The 24,416-nt window shown below is 37.5% G+C and overlaps 7 protein-coding genes and 1 pseudogene across 13 annotated transcripts; 6 read left to right on the top strand and 2 right to left on the bottom strand.

Moving 5' to 3' along the window:
* The first annotated feature begins 706 nt into the window (after window positions 1-706).
* On the top strand, window positions 707-1,494 carry LOC109130954 (uncharacterized). Its single transcript, XM_019241131.2, has one exon. The coding sequence runs from the start codon at window positions 1,010-1,012 to the stop codon at window positions 1,265-1,267; it is 258 nt and encodes an 85-aa protein (XP_019096676.2). The 5' UTR covers window positions 707-1,009; the 3' UTR covers window positions 1,268-1,494.
* A 3,031-nt stretch (window positions 1,495-4,525) lies between these two features.
* LOC104765736 (large ribosomal subunit protein eL30z) lies at window positions 4,526-5,312 on the bottom strand. The gene is made up of 2 exons (XM_010489495.2): window positions 4,994-5,312; window positions 4,526-4,886 (listed from the first exon to the last, which is right to left on the bottom strand). Exons 1-2 carry the CDS (start codon window positions 5,118-5,120, stop codon window positions 4,675-4,677), a joined length of 339 nt encoding a protein of 112 aa, XP_010487797.1. The 5' UTR covers window positions 5,121-5,312; the 3' UTR covers window positions 4,526-4,674.
* Window positions 5,313-6,182: 870 nt separating this feature from the next.
* On the top strand, window positions 6,183-9,673 carry LOC104765735 (autophagy-related protein 13b). Of its 2 annotated transcripts, none has more exons than XM_087501725.1 (4): window positions 6,183-6,625; window positions 6,898-8,295; window positions 8,383-8,564; window positions 9,092-9,673. In XM_087501725.1, exons 2-4 carry the CDS (start codon window positions 6,949-6,951, stop codon window positions 9,456-9,458), a joined length of 1,896 nt encoding a protein of 631 aa, XP_087357851.1. In that variant the 5' UTR covers window positions 6,183-6,625; window positions 6,898-6,948; the 3' UTR covers window positions 9,459-9,673. The 2 variants fall into 2 exon arrangements, with proteins under 2 accessions (XP_087357851.1, XP_087357850.1); XM_087501724.1 differs by having other exon boundaries at window positions 6,892-8,295.
* Window positions 9,674-9,738: 65 nt separating this feature from the next.
* LOC104765733 (uncharacterized) lies at window positions 9,739-11,272 on the top strand. The gene is made up of 2 exons (XM_010489493.3): window positions 9,739-10,058; window positions 10,743-11,272. Exons 1-2 carry the CDS (start codon window positions 9,876-9,878, stop codon window positions 10,977-10,979), a joined length of 420 nt encoding a protein of 139 aa, XP_010487795.1. The 5' UTR covers window positions 9,739-9,875; the 3' UTR covers window positions 10,980-11,272.
* Window positions 11,273-11,323: 51 nt separating this feature from the next.
* LOC104767621 (putative serine/threonine-protein kinase WNK6) lies at window positions 11,324-14,854 on the top strand. Its single transcript, XM_087501726.1, has 8 exons — window positions 11,324-11,546; window positions 12,138-12,229; window positions 12,412-12,449; window positions 12,593-12,820; window positions 12,938-13,158; window positions 13,296-13,453; window positions 13,549-13,969; window positions 14,052-14,854. The coding sequence occupies exons 2-8, from the start codon at window positions 12,143-12,145 to the stop codon at window positions 14,603-14,605; spliced, it is 1,707 nt and encodes a 568-aa protein (XP_087357852.1). The 5' UTR covers window positions 11,324-11,546; window positions 12,138-12,142; the 3' UTR covers window positions 14,606-14,854.
* A 26-nt stretch (window positions 14,855-14,880) lies between these two features.
* Window positions 14,881-15,635, bottom strand: LOC104765732 (large ribosomal subunit protein eL30z). The gene is made up of 2 exons (XM_010489492.3): window positions 15,331-15,635; window positions 14,881-15,236 (listed from the first exon to the last, which is right to left on the bottom strand). The coding sequence occupies exons 1-2, from the start codon at window positions 15,455-15,457 to the stop codon at window positions 15,025-15,027; spliced, it is 339 nt and encodes a 112-aa protein (XP_010487794.1). The 5' UTR covers window positions 15,458-15,635; the 3' UTR covers window positions 14,881-15,024.
* A 64-nt stretch (window positions 15,636-15,699) lies between these two features.
* LOC104765731 (protein TONSOKU) lies at window positions 15,700-22,945 on the top strand. 6 transcript variants are annotated; one of them, XR_015590954.1, is made up of 19 exons: window positions 15,700-16,121; window positions 16,210-17,010; window positions 17,537-17,713; window positions 17,916-18,007; window positions 18,312-18,410; window positions 18,530-19,047; window positions 19,166-19,265; window positions 19,388-19,517; window positions 19,732-19,848; window positions 20,070-20,170; window positions 20,320-20,440; window positions 20,565-20,677; window positions 20,758-20,869; window positions 20,998-21,102; window positions 21,187-21,253; window positions 21,342-21,462; window positions 21,553-21,726; window positions 21,967-22,084; window positions 22,179-22,945. XR_015590954.1 is itself a non-coding variant. In XM_087501722.1 (19 exons), the coding sequence occupies exons 1-19, from the start codon at window positions 15,855-15,857 to the stop codon at window positions 22,330-22,332; spliced, it is 3,423 nt and encodes a 1,140-aa protein (XP_087357848.1). In that variant the 5' UTR covers window positions 15,700-15,854; the 3' UTR covers window positions 22,333-22,945. The 6 variants fall into 6 exon arrangements, 5 of the variants coding, with proteins under 5 accessions (XP_087357848.1, XP_087357846.1, XP_087357849.1 ...); XM_087501722.1 differs by having other exon boundaries at window positions 18,530-18,659; window positions 18,765-19,265; window positions 22,256-22,945; XM_087501720.1 differs by having other exon boundaries at window positions 18,530-18,659; window positions 18,765-19,265.
* Window positions 22,946-22,968: 23 nt separating this feature from the next.
* Window positions 22,969-24,116, top strand: LOC147920336 (F-box/kelch-repeat protein At3g18720-like; annotated as a pseudogene).
* The last annotated feature ends 300 nt before the right edge of the window (window positions 24,117-24,416 follow it).

Below are 24,416 nucleotides of genomic sequence, written 5' to 3'. Positions count from 1 at the left end.
TTATCTATTTTACATCCAAATATCCAATCACAAGTGACTAGGATCTTGGAGCTTTATCTCTGGAGCTCCTTTTGTTTATAACTAGCCATGAACCTGATCACTAGTTACTCTGTTCTAGTTACTATAAAAGGAAATCTAGCCATGTTCGTTTAATTGGATGGAAATGTTTTGTCACTTATTTCGGTTTTATTAAATAACTACTATTTGGATTTTTGAGTATGGTATTTGTGGATCAATGCCAGTAGACACGCCTTAGCAATAGCATACGTGCATATATGTGCCAATGGACATGTGTTATCACTTTGGCAGCTCCTTCGTTATAGAAAAATGATAGATTGTTAAAGTGGAGCTTTCCATTATGATCCCATACCATGTTGGTGTTGCTGCCTGATATGTTAAAATACTATAACCATTCCTCAAAGTAGCTTTTAGGTTTGACTATTTAACCACACAGAACGTAGGTGGATTAGTTTGACCATGTTATATATGGGTTGGGTCCATCTCCCTTTTCAAAACACACCGAGTTTTACTTCTTTATCATTGCGAGGAAGAATCCCTTATTTAGCTGGTGTTAATGTACCAAGTTGGTGAGTGAGTCTAACCGATTAGACCAGACCAATATCGCATTTGTAGTTTTTGTGGTGTTGGACTTTGGTGCCACAGAGCTCCATGGAAACCATTTCTTTTCAGACCTTCAAAACTAGTGGTTACATAGTTGTATACCCTGTGATTGTGATTTGAATATGCAGAGGAATTCTCTGAAAAGAGTTTATCAAACTTGAAAAACCTTTTGAACTTACGATTGATTGGAAAGCTGAAAGTATATTTGATTTTGAAATCCTATGGCTAGAGACATAAATTATGTTCAAATCTATTAAAAAAATCTAAAATCTTGCTGGTCAAACCAAATTCTTGAAATATGATTTGTTTGTTTGTTGGCATACGCTAGCTGCTTTCTCTAAAAGTGGCTACTCTTGCTTCAGGTTCTAGAGGAGCAATTCTGATTTCTATGCTCCTCTCACTTGGGGTTGCTGCTGCCACTTGCTCAGCTTCATCGCCGTCACCTAAGATCTTTTGGCATGTCTCAACCAGACAGTGTCTGCATTTCGGACAAGTCATATGTTGCTTAAGCCACTTGTCGATGCAGCGAACGTGGAACCCGTGGTTGCATTTGGGAAGCAGACGTAGCTGTTCTCCAGCAGCAAAATCAGACAAACAGATGACACACTCATCGCCGAGCCCTGACAGGTTAGTTTCTGGTGAGTAATTCACTACTGGGAACATCTTGAGAGCTTTCTTCTTGATCCCTTTGTTTGTTACTTCTGAACCTCGTGGTGTGGACGAGGGGCTAGAGATGGGATCAGAGATCATGAAGCTTCGAGAACGTGTGAATGCACAACGAATGATGTAATGCAACCCGAGGGAGCAGATGATACCACATAAAAGGACAGAGAGTAGGAGGAGAACGTTGCCGCTCAAGTTGTTCTTGTCAGGGTCATGAGCTTGTTGAGCAGTGGTGTGATCAAATGGGAGTTGCTGAAGCAATTTTCTGGAGACGAAACTGTTGATGAAGTGTTCTTGGAAGTCTTGAGATGAAGAAGAAGAAGAAGAAGAAGAAGAAGAAGAAGAAGGTGAGTGATCTGAAAACATCTTTACTCTGTTTTGTTTTTTGGCTTTGTTTGTTTTGTAAATGCTGTTTTGGTTTGGTTTCTTGCCTTGGGTGATTCAAAGTGGAGTTTATATATAGCTTTATGTACTTAGGTAGTGGGGACTAGGAATATTATTATATTTTGAGATGATTAATTGTTGTTTTTTTTGGAAACTTCTTTCTCTAATCTCTGGAAAATGAAATGAGGAATTTGGGACCCATAAGAGAGAGCTTATCCAATTCCATGACTTCTTTCCTTTGTGTAGAGATTGTGCTTCTGACCATATCTTTTCCCAAATTACAAAATGCTTTGTAGGGACGACAATCATTTCCTCCTAGCAATAATTTTTATTTTTCTTGAAGAAAAAATAATTACAACAAAAATAAACCTTGCTATATGTTATATAATTGTGATTTTAATCAAGAGGACCTTGTCGAGTTGTATCTCTATTATGATGGTTTGGCCACACTATGGAGAGTTGTTAAGTAGTCTTGTGTGAGTGTTTTGTTTTGCTCTATAATTCTGTGTGTATTATTGCTCTCTTTTTTCCATGTGTCGTGTCGCCTCATAATTCTCCATAATTTGGAAAATACTTATTTATTTGTCTGGATTGAAGCTCTTGAAAACTTGAGTAAATTTTCCTAATTATTTTTTTTGCTGAAAATGATTGTAACTAAAGTCACAGAATTCACTAAACAATCCTACACATGCGTACTTTTTGAGTAACGATCATAATAGTGACAGTAAAAAAGATAGATCTATGTTAGTTCTTTTTTCGTTTCTTTATCTCTTTAGTCTTTACTGGTAATATATGCAAAATCTCTTTTGATATTTGTAATGATTTCGCAAGATCTAAACTATAAACTTGTCTGCATTTTTGTGAGCCTTCCTTTGATTATTAAGTTGTTTATTCAATTGTTTTTTTTGGTAAAAAGGCAAAACAAAAAAAGAAAGGAGAAAACGAAACAGATGTAATCTGCTCTATAGAGCCCTTTTTTTTTGCTTCTACTCCACAAACGTTATCGTCTGGGTTTAAGTTTTGTCTTTCTCGTCGACATATAATCTTCCCTAACCTTAATCTCTGGTCCCGTGTTTACTAGCTCTTAATCAAGTTTTGTTTTGTTTTTTTTTGTGTTTTTAATGTAAATTATATAAACTCCAACCTCATTTATTTAACAGTGCTTGTTAGGAAGTTGCATAGTTATTTTCAACTTTGATTAATATAAGCATATACCATTACATATTCCTCTTATGTTAACAGTAGCACAACAAATTTGTACTTAAAATATTCAACTAGAAAGGGGATTTAGAGTATAAATAACTTTATAATTTGTATATTATATTGTGTGATTAAATTGTAGACAGAGACTTGGAGATAGAGATATGGTTGAATTCTGTGGTTGTGGACATGCATTAGAGCACCGCCAAAAAAAATCCCCAAGTGGGATACTTTGCTTTTTAACCATATTTTTCTTGCCCATCTTTAAATTTATTTATTTAATGAGCTATTGATGAGAAAGCTATTGAGATATACAATACTAGGATTTATCTCTCTAGTAGCTTGGGAAATATTTTGCATGCCAAGTAGCCCAAATGATAAATTAGTACTAGAATTTTGATTATTTAAGTATCTTACAGTGATATACCCATTACCAAAAATAAAAGAATATCTTGTAGTGCGTTTACGTTACAAGAGATTTGAAGATGAATACGATTTTCCACATCGAAACTAAATTAGTCATAGTTTATAATAGATTCTCCAAAAGGGTGGTACTGATATACATGCAGGCAGCATCATAAAATATGATAAAGAAAGATTTGTCTTGCTTCGTAAAATCAAAAGTATCGTCTTAGAGTTGATTCTTTTTTTTTTTCAAGGAAAGAGAAATCTACTATTGTTTTCTGGTTTTGAAGTTTAGACTCTGAGTCCTCAATTCAACACTCTATGTCGCTGATTCTTCGAGTAGTAAATGAGAATAGTGAGCTTTTTGGTTCAGCTCCAGCTACATATCTATCACTTTCGCATTCGAGTAGGACGTGTGACTGTGTGAGGAACATTCATCTCCTGTTACTATCAAGAAGGTGACACTGGTTCTAAGATGTCGAGTGAAATGGTTGCGCAACTCGAATTAACTGACCAGGATGTCACGTTCATAGCCGAACTGATTGATATAATACTTGTCAGCATGATACCTTCCCCTTTCTTTTAGATAATTGAGATTTAGTTTAGTCGGTTATCTGAACTACCCTTTTATTGGCTCTGGTATTTACTGGCTTCCAAGGACTGGAATCCAAGTAGCCACTGGGAACCCTTTGATACCGGAAAACACTTTTGAGCATATTTCATCTATGAACAGGTGCTACTAGCATAAGGCACTGAAGTGCCTTTGGAATTCTTATGGACGAACTACATGGACTTCACACTTCTACATATTTCGTTTTAGTTTATATTATCTTTCTAGTTTATGCTATCTTTCTCATAACATTACTGCTCTATTGGTCAAGGCTGGCATGAAAATAACCTCCCCTCTCCCTTAGACTTCTCAGTCTTTCGCGTGTCTTACAACCCAAAACCACTACTCACACCCAATGATTACCAGATTGCCTCACACTTCTACCTGAGGAGCTTGACTTGAGGGTACGATGATGATCTTAGTCTGAATAGAGTCTAAGAGTTTACTAAATACCGAACAAGTATGGAACAAACAGATACACCTTCCTCTCCTATGTTCTTCTACTCCACTCTCAAATACCACTTTCTTTCACTAGCTCAAAACCACTACTCACACCCCATGCCTACCAGATCAAAGGCTGGCATAAACAAACTAAATCGCAAGTATAGTCTCACTATTACTACCACCATAACAATAATATAGTTACTAAACAGAGACGAAATGTTGTAATAATTAAACCATTTGAGGAGTTTTAGAAACCAAATAAAACCTAACATTTAGTCTTTGAAGAACACAGTTCCATAATAAAGCATAGAGGGAACAACAAGGCAAAATCATAGTCAAAACGAGAATCACTGATCGCTAGGGAGTGCCTTGATGATGTCAGAATCACCAGGATCGACGATGCTGAGGCAAGAGACTCGGAAGTATTTACCACAAGAAGTTCCCAACTCAACGTTGTTGCCATTGTAGTGATGGACACCAACTTTGGCAAGCATGGCGTAGTACTCAATCTCTGATCTCCTCAACGGTGGGCAATTGTTAGATATCAATATCAGCTTACCTAAACAACCCCAATAACAATTCAAACGATTACTACTCAACCTAACTACGAAGACAATAGATCCAACAACACTCAATGAAGAAAGAGAGGTTTTTTGAATTTGTTACCTTTGGAGCTGCGAAGGGATTTGAGAACAGATTTGTATCCGAGAGTGTACTTTCCACTCTTCATCACAAGTGCCAATCGGCTGTTGATTCCCTCATGGGACTTCTTCGTCTTCTTCGCCACAACCATTTTCTCTCCGCCGGGAAAATATCAGATCGCCGGATTCTCAGGAAGGAAGGAGGGGTCGCCGAGTTCAACAAGGAGAAAGCTTCGGGGCGGCGTAAAATGAGAGCTTAAATGGAGAGAGACTTCGAAACCCTTAGGGTTTGTTTTTTCTTTTTCTGGATTTTCCTACAAGTCAGAATACGAAGCCCAAGGCCCAATAAAAACTCAGACCCAAGGCCTTATAAAAACACATAGAGACGATTAGTCTTACCTGCCGAGTTAATTATAATATTAATGGGTAAATGGGACCAGAGCAGTAAATGAGTATTATTAATGAACATTATTAGAAAATGGATTTGTTCTCTCGAGCCTTCCGTGACTCCTCCCGTTATTTAGGGCTCTTAATCGTCTTGTCCTTAACCATTCAAGAGAACATAACCAGGATATTTTTCACCCTAAAATTTTACAAACTTTTAACTTTTATCATACGCAAAACAAATCACCCTTACTTTGCAGGAAAAGTATTTTTGTCATTTTTGGATCGTAAAAGCTGTGAGATATGATAATCTTTTAGCACGACTGATTTAACCATAATTTAATTAGCATTTTTAAAACAAAAATATTTGACGATATCTCATATCTAAAAAGATTTATTTAATAACTTTTTTTTATTATGTTTGTTGCATATTTACATTTTTTTTCTCCATGCCGAATAAAAACACTTGTTTATCTAACAAAATCATTTAGTATATATCCTCACATCTGATGAAAATGTCAAAAATAATTGCAACAATTTCTTGTAGTCAGCTGGCAGTTGCCACAAAATTTTCTGAACATTATTTTTGCTAGATAACATTAAGAATTTCATATATACCAAAAAAATCTAAATATAACAACTTTTAATTTTCGATAAGGAAAAGAGTAAATTTTTTTATTTATTTATGGATAGTAAGTTAGTAAACATTCGACACATAATAAATTTTGTGTATATTAACTTCCCTTACCTACGAGGGACTTGGCTTCTGGGACCCACTTACAAAGTTAAAAAAAAAAACTTATATATTAAATTTAAAAAAACCAAAAATTAAAACAAAATCGGAAGTGAATTTAAGTAATATTAAAGTGTGTATCGAACGAGTCACGAAGGAGAGAAGAAGATATCAAAATCATCGTCTCTGAAAAAAAAATAAAAAACTAGAAAAGTAATGAATTTTTGTAGAATGAACAATAATCTGATAATGATGAAAAACCTCGCCTGATTATTTTTGAGAACAAAAATTTACCCCAAATCATGGGTTTGTTTCTGTTTGGTCTTCCATAGTTTTTGATTTTCAAGTCGGAAAGACGAAAGCTTTCTTTTGTAATCCAAAGTTTTGTCCTTTTTTTTTTTTTTCGTCTTTAGGGTTCTTTCAATTTTGCCGTTATTAAAAAAAAAAAAAAAAAACCAAAAAACAAAAAAAAACAGTGAACAAGTTCGAAGAAGACGAAGTTAATAAGCAGCGACACAAGCTAACGAAGGAGACGATAAGGTAATGATACTTTACTACTGTACAAGTTTGTGTATACTACTTGCTCTGTTCTTGGTTTTAGGGTTTTTTTTTTTTTTTTTTTTTATATATATTTAGATGGATTTGATGATCGAGAACTACATAGATGATTTCTGGGTTAATCCTCGAATTATGTGTTTTTTTTTTACTTGAGATTTTGTTCGATTTGATCAAATGCGTAATTTTAGTAAAGGTTACTGATTTTTGTATCAATCTTTGTTTATGGTTTTAAAATTTTGATTTCCCAGGAACAGTTTGCTCAATTGATCGGTTCTCTGATAGAAAAGTGGTAAAAAGAAAGAAAGATGTCATCTTCACACAACAGGAGTAGTAGCAACAACAATTCAGAAGGTGCTAAAGCAGAACAGATCATATTTGAGTTCTTTGCTAAAAGCCTTCACATTATTCTAGAATCAAGGACTCCTGTTATGTCTTCAAGGAATTTTAGTGGTGACCAGATGATGTGTTCCCCTTCCTCATCTTCTTCCTCTTCCTCCAGTGTCAGGCCTCGTGACAAATGGTTCAATCTTGCTCTCAGGGAATGTCCTGCAGCGTTAGAGAGTTTCGATATCGGTCGTAGAAGCACTCTTGAGCCTTTGGTTGTTGATGTGGTTCTTGTTGTGAGGCCACTTATTGGTGGTGATCAGATGAACTTGTCTGGTAAAAGGGAGCTTATCAGGAACTTTTCAGGGAAAGAGTATCAGTCGTCTGGTTGGAATTCTGATCAAGATGAATTGGGATTTGAAACTAAGAACGAGCAGATAATTGAGAGATGGGTGGTTCAGTATGATAATAGGAAGATCAGGGAATCTGCTACTACCAGCAGCAGGAGGTCAAGCAGTAATAAGTTGCAAGTGATGTATAAGAAAGCAACTCTGCTGCTTAGATCATTGTTTGTGATGGTTAGGCTTTTACCTGCTTATAAGATTTTCAGGGAACTCAATTCCTCTGGGCAGATCTTCAAGTTCAAGCTTGTTCCTAGGGTCCCTTCTATAGTTGAGCCATTCACTCGCAGAGAAGAAGCAGAAATGCAGAAGTTTTCTTTCACTCCGGTTGAGACCATCTGTGGTAGACTTTGCTTATCGGTCTTATATCGTTCTCTCTCAGATGTCAGTTGCGAACACTCAACTCCTATGTCTCCAACGTTTATAACCGATTATGTTGGAAGTCCCCTGGCTGATCCTTTAAAGAGGTTCCCTTCCCTTCCTCTTTCATATGGCTCACCTCCTTTGCTGCCATTTCAAAGGCGCCATAGCTGGAGTTTCGATCGTCACAAGGCGTCTCCACCTTCTGTTTCTTGCTCACCATCGCCTACTCGCTCGGATTCACATGCATTGGTTTCACATCCTTGTTCCCGTAACCTTCCTCCTCACCCTTCTGAGATGCCCACTGGTCGTAGAAAGGAAAGCTACGCAGAAGAGTATTCTCCTTATCAAGACTTCTCCCCTCCTCCTTCTCCTTCAGCACCTATACAGGCCGTCTCAAGAGGCATCACACGTACTGAGAGTGCTCCAGTGAGAATCCCAGCTCCGACTTTCCAGACCAAACAAAACATTGTGGCACCTTCTCCTCATCTAATATTGTCGAGACACACTTCCTTGAAGCCTGTGAGAAACTTTGGTCCTGGTGAATCTGGATCAGCAATAGACAAGGTAAACGTACTCACATGTCTTATCTTTTATCTTTTCTCTGGATCATGTGACTGAACGGGTAAAATCGTAAATTCATTTTTCTTCTAGCTGTTTCTTTATGGAAGAGATGACTTTAGGAAGCATTCTGGAATGAGGCTGTCTTCCAACAGCTCACCGCGGATATCATTTTCCAGGAGTTCCAGTAGATCTTACCAAGACGATTTTGATGATCCTGATTTCCCTTGCCCATTTGATGTTGAGTATGATGATATAACAGATCGTAGTAGCAGGTATTGTTTTAAAAACCTTACAATCTCTCATTGTGTCTTTTCCCCTTTATCTACTGGCCAAGCATACGATATGTAATTCTATGGCTTTTGGTTCCCATTGTTCTTTCTAAGTGCTTCCTTCGAAACCAATTGAGTTTCTACATAAGTGATTTGCTACCCCTGGCCTCTATATGCTAATCAATACGTCTTGAGAAGCTTGTTAATGTGGTTTTTTAGCTTTGAGCTTTAAACAGCCATTGAACGCAAATGATTATCGTAGTGCTTCTGTATCCGTGTAGTTTCCATCCATTTTGGCATATTCGTCTGCTGATCTTTTACAAAGAAGATAAAGAACTGTTCTCTAGAGAAACCACGAAATCTAAACTATACACTATTACTAGTATCATGATTTTTTGTTGGGTTTTGTAAGTGATCAAATAATCAGTTGAATGGTTTGCTCTCCGGGATCCTGATTCAGTACTTAAGACTTTTGTTTTGTAACTGTTTCCAGTAGAAGAAACTGATTTTGCTTTACTGCCTCGTTTCAGACCAGGGTCGTTCGACCACAGAGGAGACATACATGAGCCACTCGAGTCAAGCGGTTCATTCCCAAAGAAGTCCCAAGATGCTGCAGTTGGTGCCCTTGTGAGAATGCTGAAGAAAGCTCCACCTCTGAGACAAGACCTCTCTGAATCTTCCATACCTGAAATCTGTTGGAACAACAACAAACCAGCACGGGCTCAGGAGATAGCAGTAGCGTCAATCACAGCGTCGGGGATTGCTCTGGCCTCAAAGACAACAGCTGATGCTATGGAAGAGTTGAGGACTTACAAAGAAATGAAGAACCATTTGTTGCTTAGTCAATCCACATCAAACCCTTCCTCGGTTACTGCTACTTCACCCTTTGATGCTTGATGTTTCAAAACCTTAGACCCATTTTGGGGTTCGTTATTGGTTTTGGATTTGGTTTTTCACATAATGTGCGTATATGTAAATAATATTAAGCTCTCTCTACTCTTTGGATGATGTTGTGGTCCATGTAAATAAACTTTTGTACCCAAAGCAGAAAATTCCATGTAAATAAATGGTAAACTATATACTAATGATAATGACTTTAATGATTGTAAACATTAGAAAAGCTTTGTTTGGTTGTTAACTTCTATAAAATTATAAGCTAAATAAAACTAAAAGACGACGTCGTTTTGAGGAAATGTGAACTTTGGTCACTCGACGGCGAACTTGTGAAGAGTAGTAAAACCCTAATAAACGAACGAAACGAGAGAGAGAGTCCAAATCTAATCTCTCTGTCGTAGGAAGAGGAAGATCAAAAAAATGCCGCTCTACGACTGTATGCTTCTGTTCAAACCAATCATCAGGAAGGAAGGACTTATCGAACTCGCTGCGCGCATCGGGAAACACGTTTACAGCAGAAATGGTGTCCTCACCGAGGTCAAATCCTTTGGCAAGGTCGAATTGGGTTACGGTATTAGGAAGCTCGACGGAAGACACTATCAGGTACTCAGTTGCGTTAGGGTTCTTACTCAATTGATGATTTTATTATGAGTCCCTTAGTGTTTGCCTAGATCAAGTGTTTCTCAGGCCGATTAGGATTTAAATTTTTGCCTTTCGACACCTTTATCGGCAAAATGCTCTGTGTTTCGCATCTCTCTGATTGATTCTTATGGTTGTATAGAGTGATACTTGTTTTGCCTTAGATAAGTATTGAATCAAACTTCTTCAGATTTTAGTGAGACACCTATGATTCTCGTTTCTTTCGAGAGCTTGATTGGCTTTGGATCTTCACTGGAATAAAAAAGCTTGATTAGCTTTGAATTTTGTGATTTCCACAGTAACTTAGTACAAGAAATCGCAACTTCCGCTTCAAACTGCTTCTGTTCATAGACAATTTAGTTATTTGTAGAAAAATATATTTGAGCTACGAAGGAGGATATATAGGATGTAACCTGGATACATTAGTTTCATAGGATTACCATATGTTTTGAGCGTGTCAATCTCCTAATGTCTCTTTGATAGAATCTGCAGATAGTGAAAAAATTGAACATGCTACTTTGTTAGCTTCTCTCTCTCTCTCTCTCTCACTAATCTGTAGAGTTACTGGTTTGCTTTGTATCATTGTCTGCCGTGGAGCTTTAAGGTGTGTGTATATGACATAATGATATATGGGGTGAAATACTGCAGGGACAATTGATGCAGATAACAATGATGGCAACTCCAAACATGAACAAGGAGCTTCACTACCTCAACAAGGAAGACAAACTGCTGCGCTGGCTCCTAGTTAAACACCGAGACATCACGATCGGACAATCAGATAAGGAAGTTAATCTGACTGATCCTAGCAGACTTACTAATGGGAGCTTCTACGATGAATCCTCAACAGACGAAGATGACGACAATATCTTAGGGTTATCTCGATGAGGAGAACATTCATTTTCTATGAATTGTTGTCTGAGAAACCAGATCTTCATGCGAGTCTACTTCAGTGGTTATTTGACTTTTGGTTTACAAGGAGTATGGTAATGCGTTTTTGCGCAGGCAATGAAATAAAAATTTGACTTATGTAATAGTTTTAGGTAAATTTGAACTAAAAATTTCATTTTCATGTGTGTTTCTTGTTAAAAGATTGGCTATTTTCCTAGTGGGATATTCCAACGTCAGCAATTGCGTTGAGAAACGCAAAAAAAATAAATGCCACGTGTATTGACATGTCATGTTTCGCGTTTCTCTGTTTTTAGAAAAGGACTTGAAACAAATTTAATTTTGGGAAAAAAATAATAACTTTTTTTTTTAAATAGAGGGTGGTGGTGGGTGGTGCTTCGTAAATAAGCTTAGAACAAACACTTGTTGTATTTTCCCGTGTCGCTGCATCTTCCTTCCATCAATCGATTTCTCTCAATTAGGGTTCTAATTTTTTTACTCTCATTGTTGTTCGTTCATCCTTGTCCGTTTCGTCTCAATTACAGAACCAAAGCTCTGTTTCTCCAGGTAGAATCAATACGTCAGAATCATATATATAAAATATTTTATGCGATTTCATTACGCTTTATTTTTTGGGGCGAGAAAAATAATATTTTCATGGTTGTGTTTTTTCTATGTTCTTCATATGAATGTATGCATTAACGTGAATCGGGTCTCTCTTTTTGAATATGCTCATGTGGTTGTTGTTTTTGTATTACTCTTCTTCATGGTACTAGTTTATTCTTGTGTGGAATATAATTATTTTGAGAGAATTCAACCTGGGAAGAAGAGTATATTGCCTTATTGGATTGTGTTTTATGCAAATGATGTCACGATCCTAAATTTTGACAAGCTTCACTTGAATATGATTGTGTTTTGTCTTCTTTTTTTTTTTTTTTTTTTTTTTTGTTGTTGTTTGATCTGCGCTGATGAATTAAAAAAGGTTGAGAAGTTTCACAAGAAAGTTTCCAGCTGAAATTGGAAGGTTGTATTAGCGTGTGGATATCTTTTTTCTGTCATTGAATATTCTCATATTGCACTCGAAAAGAATCCATGGATTTTTTTTAAAGATTCTGTTTTTTTTTTTTTTTTGGGGTTGTTTCTGCTGTATGCTTTTAGAAAGAATGGATGGTTCAGACGATGCTTCCACACTTCAAGAGCCTCCTGACCCTGAAGTGCTTGAATTTGATCCAACTTTTCGATATATACGGGTATGAGGATGTTCTATGTAATTATATTTTTTCTCTATCTGTTAAGTTGTTTACCTTTCAATCAGTGGATGGTTGATACTATAAGGGGGATTAAGATCCACTTCCCTTTGGCTTGTTTCTCAAATGTTAAGTTTTGAGTAATATTGTGTGGTTTAACCAATAATAAACTGGGGACCTTTCAGTATAAAGAGGTTATTGGAAAAGGCGCATTCAAGACTGTGTATCCTCTTCGATTTGTTTCAATGTTTGCTTCTTAGGAATATACTCATATCATGTCAGTGAAGTTGCTTTTAGGAGAGAAAGAATATTTATTTCTGTGTTCTGTATAGTTTCTTGGTTTATACCTTAACTTAAGGACATCAGTTATAAGGCATTCGATGAAGTAGATGGGATTGAAGTCGCGTGGAACCAAGTACGAATAGATGATGTTTTGCAGTCTCCGAATTGCCTGGAGAGGCTGTATTCTGAAGTGCGTCTTTTGAAATCATTGAAGCACAGTAACATTATTAGGTTCTATAACTCATGGATAGATGATAAGAACAAGACAGTTAACATAATAACTGAGCTATTCACTTCAGGGAGCCTCCGACAGTATGTATCTCCTTTCCTCTTTACCACACAACTCTTGTCTTCTGTGCTTGTTTCCCTTTCTTTCTTGTTTATTGTGGTGATCACTGCTGTGGATTTTTAAGCAATCTTTTATTTCAGCTACCGTAAGAAACACAGGAAGGTGAACATGAAGGCTGTGAAGAATTGGGCGAGGCAGATTTTGATGGGTTTGAGATATCTTCACGGTCAAGAGCCACCAATTATACATCGGGATCTCAAATGCGATAACATTTTTATCAATGGAAACCATGGAGAAGTGAAAATAGGAGATCTTGGTCTAGCTACTGTCATGGAGCAAGCTAATGCCAAAAGTGTCATTGGTATTGTTTTTATTTCCTGCTTCTTGATGTTGCTTACCTGTTCACATTTTCTGCAGTTATGACTATGTTCTTTGTCTGTTACATTTTAATTCGTCCTTCTTTTGGGTCAAACTGAAGTGTTACTATGTTACCAACAGGAACACCAGAGTTTATGGCACCCGAGCTTTATGATGAGAACTACAACGAACTGGCTGATATTTATTCATTTGGGATGTGTATGTTGGAGATGGTGACATTTGAATACCCATACTGTGAATGCAAAAACTCTGCTCAGATATACAAGAAAGTTTCATCGGTGAGTTAGCAACAAAGTGTATATTCCACATAATTCCTGTCGTGAGCTTATTGACAAGATTGTTTTAACCAAACGTGGTTCTTGGTGATTTCAAGGGAATAAAACCTGCTTCACTCTCTAGGGTTCAAGACCCAGAAGTAAAGCAGTTTATTGAGAAATGCTTGCTTCCTGCAACGGAGAGGTTATCAGCAAAAGAGCTTCTGCTGGACCCTTTTCTTCATGTCAATGGTTTAACAATGCACAACCCTTTGCCACTTCCAGACATTGTAATGCCCAAAGATGGTGCGTTTGGAGATCGTTGCCTTATGTCTGAAGGTCCCCCTACAGCACGGCGTAGTAAACCCATGTCTATAGATCTCGATGAAGACAACCTGCCTATTGTTACTTTTTGCGACACCTCAGGATCCAGGTGTATTGAGGTTAGACGAGCAAAGAGAGGGAACTTCTTTGTCCTCAAGGGTGAAGAAAACGATGAACAGTCTGTGTCGCTAATTCTTAGAATAGTAGATGAGAATGGTGAGCGGTTTGGTTCAGCTTCAGTAACATATCTATCACTTTTGCGTTCTGAGACTTAAATATAACTTGTTTTGTGTTGTAGGACGTGTGAGGAACATTCATTTCCTGTTCTATCAAGAAGGTGACACTGCTTCTAAGGTGTCGAGCGAAATGGTTGAGCAACTCGAGTTGAATGACCAGAACGTCACGTTTATAGCCGAACTGATTGATATATTACTTGTCAACATGATACCGACCTGGAAAACTGATGTCACAGTCGATCATCTCATCCACTCGCAACTAAATTATAACTCAAGAAGTCAGCAGCACGAAGCCAAGACCGCCCAGAGACAAGAGGAGACTACTTTTCATGATGCCAGTGAGTCGATTAGTCACTCGTTGAACTCGGATTTCCCACGATCAGAAGATGACGATAAGCAGCAATGTGTCGATTCTACCAATGGAGAAAACGGGAGCTCCAAACAAGAAGCGGAAGAGGCAACCGAACCAGTAAGTTTGGAGGAAGAAGAAAGGTTAAGACAGGAACTGGAGGAGATAGAAGCTAAGTATCAGGAAGAGATGAAAGAGGTAACAAAGAAAAGAGAAGAAGCTATAATAGAGACGAAGAAGAAGTTGTCTGTGATGAAGTTGAAGTAAAGCCAAAAAGCACAAGAATTCATGACTTCCTTGTTTTTCTAATCTCTTCGCTCCCTGAAAGTGTAGAAAGTTTCCTACAGGATGAAGCGTTTCTTTTTGGTAATTGATTTTTAGTTTGGTCGGTCGTTTGATCATATGATGTTAGAAAATGTCGATATTACTGTCAAGTTCATTTGAAAGTAAACAAATGTGTAGTATGAACATTTATGTAGTTATTTACCAAGCGTTGGAACAAGACCAAATTAAGCATTTCACATGTAACAAATCCACAAACAGAGACGAAATGTAATTAATTTGACCATTGAAGAGTTTTAGAAACCAAAGAAACCTAACATTGAGTCTTTGAAGAAGAACACATTGCATAAGAAAGGATAGGTAGAACAACATGGCAACATCATAAGAAATCGTCAAAATGTGAATCACTGATCGCTAGGGAGTGCCTTGATGATGTCAGAATCACCAGGATCGACGATGCTGAGGCAAGAGACTCGGAAGTATTTACCACAAGAAGTTCCCAACTCAACGTTGTTGCCATTGTAGTGATGGACACCAACTTTGGCAAGCATGGCGTAGTACTCAATCTCTGATCTCCTCAACGGTGGGCAATTGTTAGATATCAATATCAGCTTACCTAAACAACAAATAGTTCAAACAATTACTACTCAACCTAACTACGGAGATTTGATATAATCTCACAAAATCTAAAGGGTTTTTGAATTTGTTACCTTTGGAGCTGCGAAGGGATTTGAGAACAGATTTGTACCCAAGAGTGTACTTTCCACTTTTCATCACAAGAGCCAATCGGCTGTTGATTCCCTCATGGGACTTCTTCGTCTTCTTTGCCACAACCATTTTCACGCCGCCGGAATCTTCAAGAAGGGGTTCTTCGAGTTCAACAAGCAGAAAGCTTTGGGGCGGCGTAAAATGAGAAGTTATATAACAGAGAGACTTCGAAACCCTAAGGGTTCTTTCTTTCTTTTTCCTACAAGTCTGGATTCAAAGCCCAAGGCCCAATCTAAACTCCGACCTCAAGCCCTAAAAAAACTCATCAGCGTTTAGGGTAATAATTATCTGAGATTACCAAATTTACCCTTGACTTTTTTGGCGGCATTTCTAAGGATTTTTCATGGCACAAAAAAAATTAGCGAAAATTGGAGAAAATCAAAATCATTGAAACTTCGAGAAATCTGAAAATTTGGAAGGAAGATAAACCCTTTCGTTGGAGAAACTATAGAGAACTCAACAATCGATGGGTCGAATGGATTTAGCAGCGGCGAAGAGAGCGTACCGGAAAGCGAAGGAAGTGGGTAACCGGAGCGAAGAAGCGAAATGGGCGAACAATGTCGGCGATATCCTCAAGAATCAAGGAGAGTACGTCGAAGCTCGCAAATGGTTTCGGATCGATTACGATATCTCCGTCAAGTACTTACCTGGGAAGGATCTGTTACCTACTTGCCAGTGTCTCGGCGAGATCTATCTCCGCCTCGATGATTTCGAAGAAGCCTTGATTTATCAGGTAAGCCTCTTTTTGATTCATCTGATTAATTTTGGTTTCAATTGGAATCGAGGAATTAAAAATGCTGCAAAATTTGGGATAATTACAGAAGAAGCATTTACAGCTTGCGAAAGAAGCTGATGACACTGTGGAGAAGCAACGAGCTTGTACTCAACTTGGTCGTACCTATTACGAAATACTTTTGAGGTCTGAGGATGATTGTGATGCTATTCAGAGTGCTAAGAAGTACTTTAAGAAAGCCATGGAGCTTGCTCAGGTTCTCAAGGAGAAACCACCCCCTGGTCATTCTAGTGGGTTTCTTGAGGAGTATATTAATGCACATAACAACATTGGTATGCTTGACCTTGAGCTTGATAATCCTGAGGCAGCCCGTAGTATTCTCAAGAAAGGGCTGCAGATTTGCGATGAGGAGGAGGTGAGGGAGTATGATGCTGCGCGTAGTAGGCTTCACCATAACCTTGGAAACGTTTTTATGGAGCTGAGAAGTTGGGATGAAGCAAAGAAACATATTGAGATGGATATCAATATCTGCCATAAGATAAATCATCCCCAAGGAGAAGCCAAGGGGTATATCAATCTCGCTGAATTACACAACAGGACCCATAAGTACGACAATGCACTTTTGTGTTATGGTAAAGCTTCTACTCTAGCGAAATCTATGCAAGACGAGAGTGCGTTGGTTGAACAGATTGAGCAAAATATCAAGATTGTCAAGAAATCCATTAAAGTTATGGAAGAATTGAGAGACGAAGAGCTTATGCTTAAGAAGTTGTCTGCAGAAATGACTGACGCTAAAGGCACTTCGGAGGAACGAAAGTCTATGCTTCAAGTGCATGCTTGTCTTGAACGTCTTATTGAGAAGTCTAGCATTGTATTTGCATGGCTGAAGGTTAGTTTTATTTCTCTTGCATTCCTTGCTTTTCAATCCCATCTTTCCATACCATGTTTACATTGTTTGGAAAGTTTGCTGTTGTTGGAGTTGTTCATCTTAATGATGAGTAAGTACTGTGAGGTTTTCCAGACTTTAGAAGGGTATGGAGTAGGATAGATATGCTATTCTCTTAAACAAAGTCAAGTTTTGTGAAGTTCGGCTATTGACACTGTCTTTTCAGACCAGTCATGAAGACTATATTATCCAAGGATTACTAAAGTTTTGTTCTCTCAAAAAATATATCTTTTAAATGGTGAATCATATTTTAGTTCTAAACTTGCTAAAATAAAGTTATTATGTTTGGCCAAATTGGCAAAATTATGTTTATTCTGTATCATACGGATATTGAGCAATGTATGATCCAAGTCTCTGCGCCACAGTTCTAATGACAAATGATATAGTTCTGAAAGTTTTAGTAGGAAACTACTACTTAATCTCTCTGCATGCAACTAATAGGTCGCTACTTATTCTTTGAATGTCTTAGCATCTTGAATTTTCAAAAAGGAAGAAGAAAATATCAGACGAACTCTGTGACAAGGAAAAGCTGAGTGATGCCTTCTTGGTTGTTGGAGAGTCTTACCATAAGCTCAGAAATTTCAGAAAGTCCCTGAAGTGGTTTAATAGAGGTTATGAGGGATACGAAGCAATCGGTAATCTGGAGGTAAGATTTGTTTGCTTGCACGATTAATTGTAAATTGTTATATTTCACTATTTTTATCATAAAATTGTTCACAGCACCATAAATTATTGATGAGAACTCTACTGGATATATTTGGTGTGAAAGGGGAACACTAATTGTCCTATTTTGGGATTTGTCAATATTATAGCTTTTCTTCGTTCTCACTTGTGGTGGTCTCTTGTAGGGTCAAGCACTAGCGAAAATCAATATAGGTAATGGTTTGGACTGTATTGGCGAATGGACAGGAGCACTCCAAGCATTCGAAGAGGCGTACAGGTAGATCCAGTTATTAGTAATCTATATACGAGAGTCCCTTATCAAACTTTGCATTTTAAACTGCTGAGTAATTATGTTTGTGATTCAAGTAGTAAAACCCCTACTTATGAATCTTCCTTAAGAAAATGACAATTCCATTTAACATGAATCAAGATTTTATCATTGTTAAAATTTGAAGGAACGCTAAAAGCTGAGAAAATGTAAATGTGAATGCTCATATAGACGTGAATGCACACATATCTCATGCTAATGCTAAGTACTTAACTAATGGTCTCTTTGGATATATTCTCATGTGATCCTGCAGAATTGCTTCAAAAGCTAATCTTCCTTCAGTTCAGTTTTCTGCACTGGAACTAATGCATTATAGCCATATGATGAGATTTGGGAATGCTCAAAAAGCCAGGTAACCTTTACTATGGACTATGTAGCCACTGGGTAGAATATATATATAGAAACTAAATATGGTGTAAGGTTTGCAGTTTCATATATTTCATTTGTCTCATAGATTATTCTACTGTTTAGGGATTTGAAGGACAAAATACAAGATCTGAAGGAGTCAGAGCATGCTGAGAGAGCCGAATGTGGTACACAAGAAGAATGCTCTGAAACCGACTCAGAAGGGCATGGGAACATATCAAATGATAGGCCAAATGCATGTAGCTCACCAGAACCCCAAACATCAAATTCACTTAGATTAGAACCGTTAGCAGATTTAGATGAAGCGAATGATGACGTGCCACTAATTTCATTTCTCCAGCCTGGAAAACGTCTGTTCAAAAGGAAACAAGTTTCAAGAAAGCAAGATGTTGACACTGATCAGACTAAGAAAGATTGCTCTGCAGTTGCAGACTCTCAGCAAATAGTTGTTGGTCGCAAGCGTATTCGTGTAATCCTCTCTGATGATGAAAGTGAAACCGAATATGAGTTGGGATGCCCTAAAGACAATTTTCACAAAGTTCCAAGGCAGAATGAGGAGGTTTCTGAGGAAAGTATGTATTTTGATGGTGCTGTTAATTATACAAATAATCCTTCCATCCAAGGTAATGTAGAAGAAGGTTCTTGCTCGTATACACCTCTCCATCCCAACAAGGTAGCTCCAAATGTCAGAAATTGTAGATCTTTGAGCAATAATATAGCTGTTGAAACTACTGGTTGTAGTAAAAGAGGATCTCAATCTGATGTTGGTGACTCCAACGGCTCGCATTGCAAAACTGGAACTTCTCTCGTGAACTTCCACGCTTACTCAAAAACTGAGGATGTGAGCAACTGTGATCTGGTTTTGAGTTATCATTGATTATTCTTGATTGGATAGGATTTCATTTATTTATTCTACTTCATCCATTCTTCTTCATGATATCTATATTTTTTTACTTGTTGCAGCAAAAAATAAAAGTTGAAATTGAAAATGAACACATTGCTTTAGACTCCTGTTCTCGCAATGATGAGTCTGTGAAGGTGGAACTAACTTGCTTATACTATTTACAACTTCCTGACGATGAGAAATCAAAAGGTATGTGCACTTTTTTGTTTCCTCAGCAAAAGTTTAGCTTGAATGCATGATCTCAGATCCTCTGTTAGGATCAATCTCTATAACTCTAATCTCATGATTAATAAAAGTTTTTTTGCATTTTAGTATCACTCCCCTTGTTCCCTAGCACATTTTTAAGTAAATTTTTGGGCTGTAAAAGTTGTTTGAATCTTTGAACATCGAATTTGTGATTTAGGTCTGTTGCCGATCATTCATCATTTGGAATACGGTGGAAGAGTTCTGAAACCAATGGATTTACATGCGGTTCTCAGAGGTGCTTCTGGAAATGTTGTTATTGAAGCTTCCGTTAATGGTAAGTATCTTCTTGGTACAAATGGGATCTACTCATGATATTTGAATGTATGATTGTCAAGCTGATCCTGCTATACAACAAATTTCATCAAAAATTTGTTCTCTCACTTTTTGCATGATTGTGGCTGAACCGCTGTATTGGTTTTAAAGATTATGATCATTGATTATCCCCTCTTATTTATTCAATAAGGCTGAATCAGCTATGTAATTAACTTGTTTCAGGTTGGGTTCACAAGCGCCTGATGAAACTATACATGGACTGTTGCCATAAGTTTTCCGAGAAACCCAGTATAAAATTGCTTAAGAAATTATATATTTCGGAGGTGAGAATAATTTCCCAAATTTGCCGGTTAATGGACAAAATAGTTTTTCTCTTTGTTTGCTGCTCAACCTACTTAAAGCAAGCTAGTTACAAACTCTTTACTTTATTTGGGGTATAATTTAAAATGGTTATTTCGTTGTTTGTTATCAGGTAGAGGATGATATCAATGTGTCAGAATGTGAACTGCAAGACATATCAGCTGCTCCGTTATTGTGTGCTCTCCATGTCCACAATACAGTTGCTATGTTGGATCTCTCTCACAATATGCTAGGTGAAAGTTTCCTTTGACGTCTTACTTAGTTTAATGAGCTGGTTTAAGTGAGTTAGTTGGTTATATCATTAAGAACTATTAGGAAATTTGAAAGCTTTTTTTATTTCGTCTTATTGGTTGTTAGGGAATGGTACAATGGAGAAACTGAAACAACTTTTTGCCTCGTCAAGCCAGATGTACGGTGCTTTAACTTTGGATTTGCACTGCAATCGATTCGGTCCAACTGCTTTGTTTCAGGTACACTACTAGACTCAAAGCTAGAAAGTTTCACATATTCATGGGTTTTTCGTATTGTTTAATATACTCCTCTCTACCAGATCTGTGAATGCCCTGTGCTGTTCACTCGGCTTGAAGTCCTCAATTTGTCCAGGAATCGACTTACAGATGCATGTGGATCATACCTGTCAACTATTTTGAAAAATTGCCGGGGTATAGTTTCTTTTATTATTTTGCTAATTGCTCTGATGGTATAAAACCAGTCTAGTGTTAGATTAAAAATATTAACTCTTATCTTCCATTCACTGGCTTACCTTAATGTGTCCCCTTTTGCTTTTTAGCACTTTACAGCTTGAATGTAGAACATTGTTCACTTACATCAAGAACAATCCAAAAGGTTGCTGATGCTTTGGATTCAGAGTCAGGACTTTCGCAACTCTGTATAGGTAAACTCTATAATTTGTTGTGTACATTCAATTTTTTTTTCTCTCTTTTGAGGTCGCTTAAGTTGATGTATCCATATATGGCAGGTTATAATAATCCTGTTTCAGGGAGTACTATTCAAAACCTCTTGGCTAAATTGGCTTCTCTAAGCAGGTTAATAAAAACATAAAGCTGTTTTTTTGTGTTATCTTTTCCACTAACGTAAATCGATCTAACACCATCATATGTTAAACCACTTCAGCTTTGCAGAACTGAGCATGAATGGCATAAAGCTTAGTAGCCAAGTTGTTGATAGCCTTTCTGCATTTGTCAAGACTCCATCTTTGTCAAAACTTTTGGTTGGCAGCAGTGGAATAGGAACGGTGATGATATGCTAAACACTCAAATTGAATTCTTATATTATGATATCTGCATCCTTTTTCATCTGACGATGCTATACAAATTTATTCTAGGACGGAGCTATAAAAGTCACTAAATCTCTATGTTATCAGAAGGAAGAAACTGTGAAACTCGAACTTTCATGTTGTGGACTAGCATCTCCTTTCTTTCTTAACTTCGCCCAAAATATTACTCTAATATCTTGCATTCTTGAACTCAATGTTGGAGGAAATTCAATCACCGAAGAGGTATGTTTTTGATGACCTCAGCATCTTAAAGCTCTTTTCTTTTCAAGTAGTTCCATCTAACTAAAACTCTGTTGAGGATGGAGATAGATCATGCTAAAGAATTTTGCAATCAGTAGAACTCGTGATTCTGTAATCATTTTAAGCTCTGAAACGATATTCCCATTATTGTAATATTCCATTTGGCTGTAAATCACCTTTATCCAAATTCCTGTCTTCTCAATGTATACAATATTGAAACAGGGAATCAATGCACTGGGGATGCTGCTTATGAATCCTTGTTCAAACATAAAAGTTCTGACTCTAAACAAGTGTCATCTAAAGCTCTCAGGAGTTCTATGCATAATCCAAGCACTTTCAGGTCTGAACTAAAATATTCCATAAAATCTCTTGCTGTAATTGCTAATAAACCAAAATTCTTCCCAATTTTGAACCATCAACTACACGTTCTGCAGGTAATAAGAATCTTGAAGAGCTTAATCTTTCCGAGAATGCTAAGATAGATGAGACTTTCTTTGTGCAACCTGTGAAGGAAAGCTTAAAACTAGGGCAGCATTTACAAGGAACATCCGAATCTGTCACTTCCATGGACAAACCTCAGACAGTTGAGACCAGACACCATTGCCAGGACCCGGGCAAAGAACAAGATGTATGTGAAACCAATATGGAGTGTGATGATCTCGAAGTTGCAGACAGCGAAGATGAGCAACCAGAGGAACAACCAGCAACCTCCAGCAGTCTAAGTTTACCACGCAGGAACCATATCATCAGCGAACTTTCAACCGCTCTTGCAATGGCTAACCAGTTGCAGATTCTGGACCTAAGCAACAATGGGTTCTCAGTTGAAACCGTGGAAACATTATACATGTCATGGTCATCATCAAGCTCGCGAACTGACGTCTCCCGAAAGCATGTGAAAGACGAGATTGTCCATTTTTATGTCGAAGGAAAGATCTGTTGTGGAGTCGAATCATGCTGCAGAAAGGACTGAAGATCTTCCTTGCCTGAAAATGTATTTCCCAAAATAAATGAGTAATTTAGAGCGTTTCATTATCTTGTACATATTGATATTACAGATTTGGGAGATAGGCTCTCTTGTGATGTGTAAATGCTTAAGTTTAAGAGTGTATTATTTTATCTGCTACTGCTAATATAATTAGTGATGTTATGAATGTTTGGAACTTTAGAGAAATATTTATAAATTTACAAATTACAAGGCTAAGTATTGCTTTTGTTTACATTTACATGGGCAATTTAAGAAAACCTAATTATCTAAAGATTCCGATGGATGTGCTGCAAGAGATACTGTCTCGCCTCGGAGGATTAAAAGCCAACATACATGTTTCTCTTGTCTGCAAGACATGGCTTGAAGCAGCTGTTTCCATCAGGAAGTTGCAGAGTCGTCCTTGGCTGTTTTACCCACAGAGGATCAGAAGATGGAGACTACCTTCTTTTTGACCCATCACGGTCTCTTACATATCAGCTCAAGTTTCCAGAGTTAAAGAACCATGCATTCACTTGTTCTAGGGATGGTTGGTTGGTTGCTTGTGAAAAAGATACCTCCGATTCCTTAACCCGTTCACCGGGGAGCGCATCTACTTGCCTAAGAAGCCAGGACATTTCCTAAGCTATGGCTTAACTTTCTCAGCCGCTCCCACATCAAATAATTGTTGCGTGGTCTCCTTAGTCTTTCAAACTTCGGATGTTTTCTTTGTGGTTGAAACTTGGCGGCCTGGTGATTCTGGATGGGCCACTGTTCAGTTTCTGAATCAGTCTTATGGTTCCGGAACTGTAAAATGCCTCTTCTCCAATGGTATGTTCTATTGCCTCAGTCTCAGCGGCATTCTCGGTGTTTTCGACCCGTTTGCAAGTTGCAACAACCTGGAAAGTTCTTCCAGTGGAGCCCTGTCCCGTCTTTAGTCGTCGTTGCGCTATATCCGTGAGGCCAGACTGGCCAATGTTCATGACAGAGCATGAAGGAGACATCTTTGTTGTGACTACTTGCTGTAAAAACGACAGCAAGCTGTTGGTGTTTAAACTGAACCTTGAACTCAATCTATGGGAAGAGATTAGAGGAGGACTTGGTGGATTGACATTATTTTCATGTTACGGTGCCACTTTTACAAGAGCTGGTCTCTCAGCGGAGGAGAGGAACAGAGTATATACATCTCGTATTGGTGATTATGGGAATGTGAGATGTTTCTCTGTTAGAATCTTCATAAACACATCTCTATTATGTCTTTGTACATGTTTCTAAGACAACAACATTGGTGAGTCTATTATTTGTTTGATACTATGAACACTGAAGAGTGTACAGAGTTTGTGAGCTCAAATCGACGCAACCAATCTTTTTGTTGCAGGGATTTGTCAAACAACAGATCAAAAGGAAATGAACTCGATTGCTTCACCCTGTTTACAGAGTTTAACTGATTTGTAAGTCATGCCAAATCGGCCGTACATTTCAACTTTTACTCATTAGTTGGTCTGGATTTCTACTAAATTACAAATGTATATAGATCTCTTAGGAATGAATCTTTCATAACCAAAATGAAGAATTATCGATTCTAAATCACTTTTACATACAACTTGATAATTTTTGTTGTAGTTAAATATCAATTATATGTTAAAAGATTTGGTGGATACGAGGCACTTACAGGAGTGATCATCTTTAATTATATCTATGTTGTAAATTT

The sequence above is a fragment of the Camelina sativa genome, chromosome 19 (genome assembly GCF_030686135.1).
Source record: "Camelina sativa cultivar CO46 ecotype springtype chromosome 19, ASM3068613v1".
Lineage (NCBI taxonomy): Eukaryota > Viridiplantae > Streptophyta > Magnoliopsida > Brassicales > Brassicaceae > Camelina > Camelina sativa.
The sequence above is the reverse complement of the archived record's forward strand: the minus strand, read 5'-3'. Positions and strand labels throughout refer to the sequence as shown.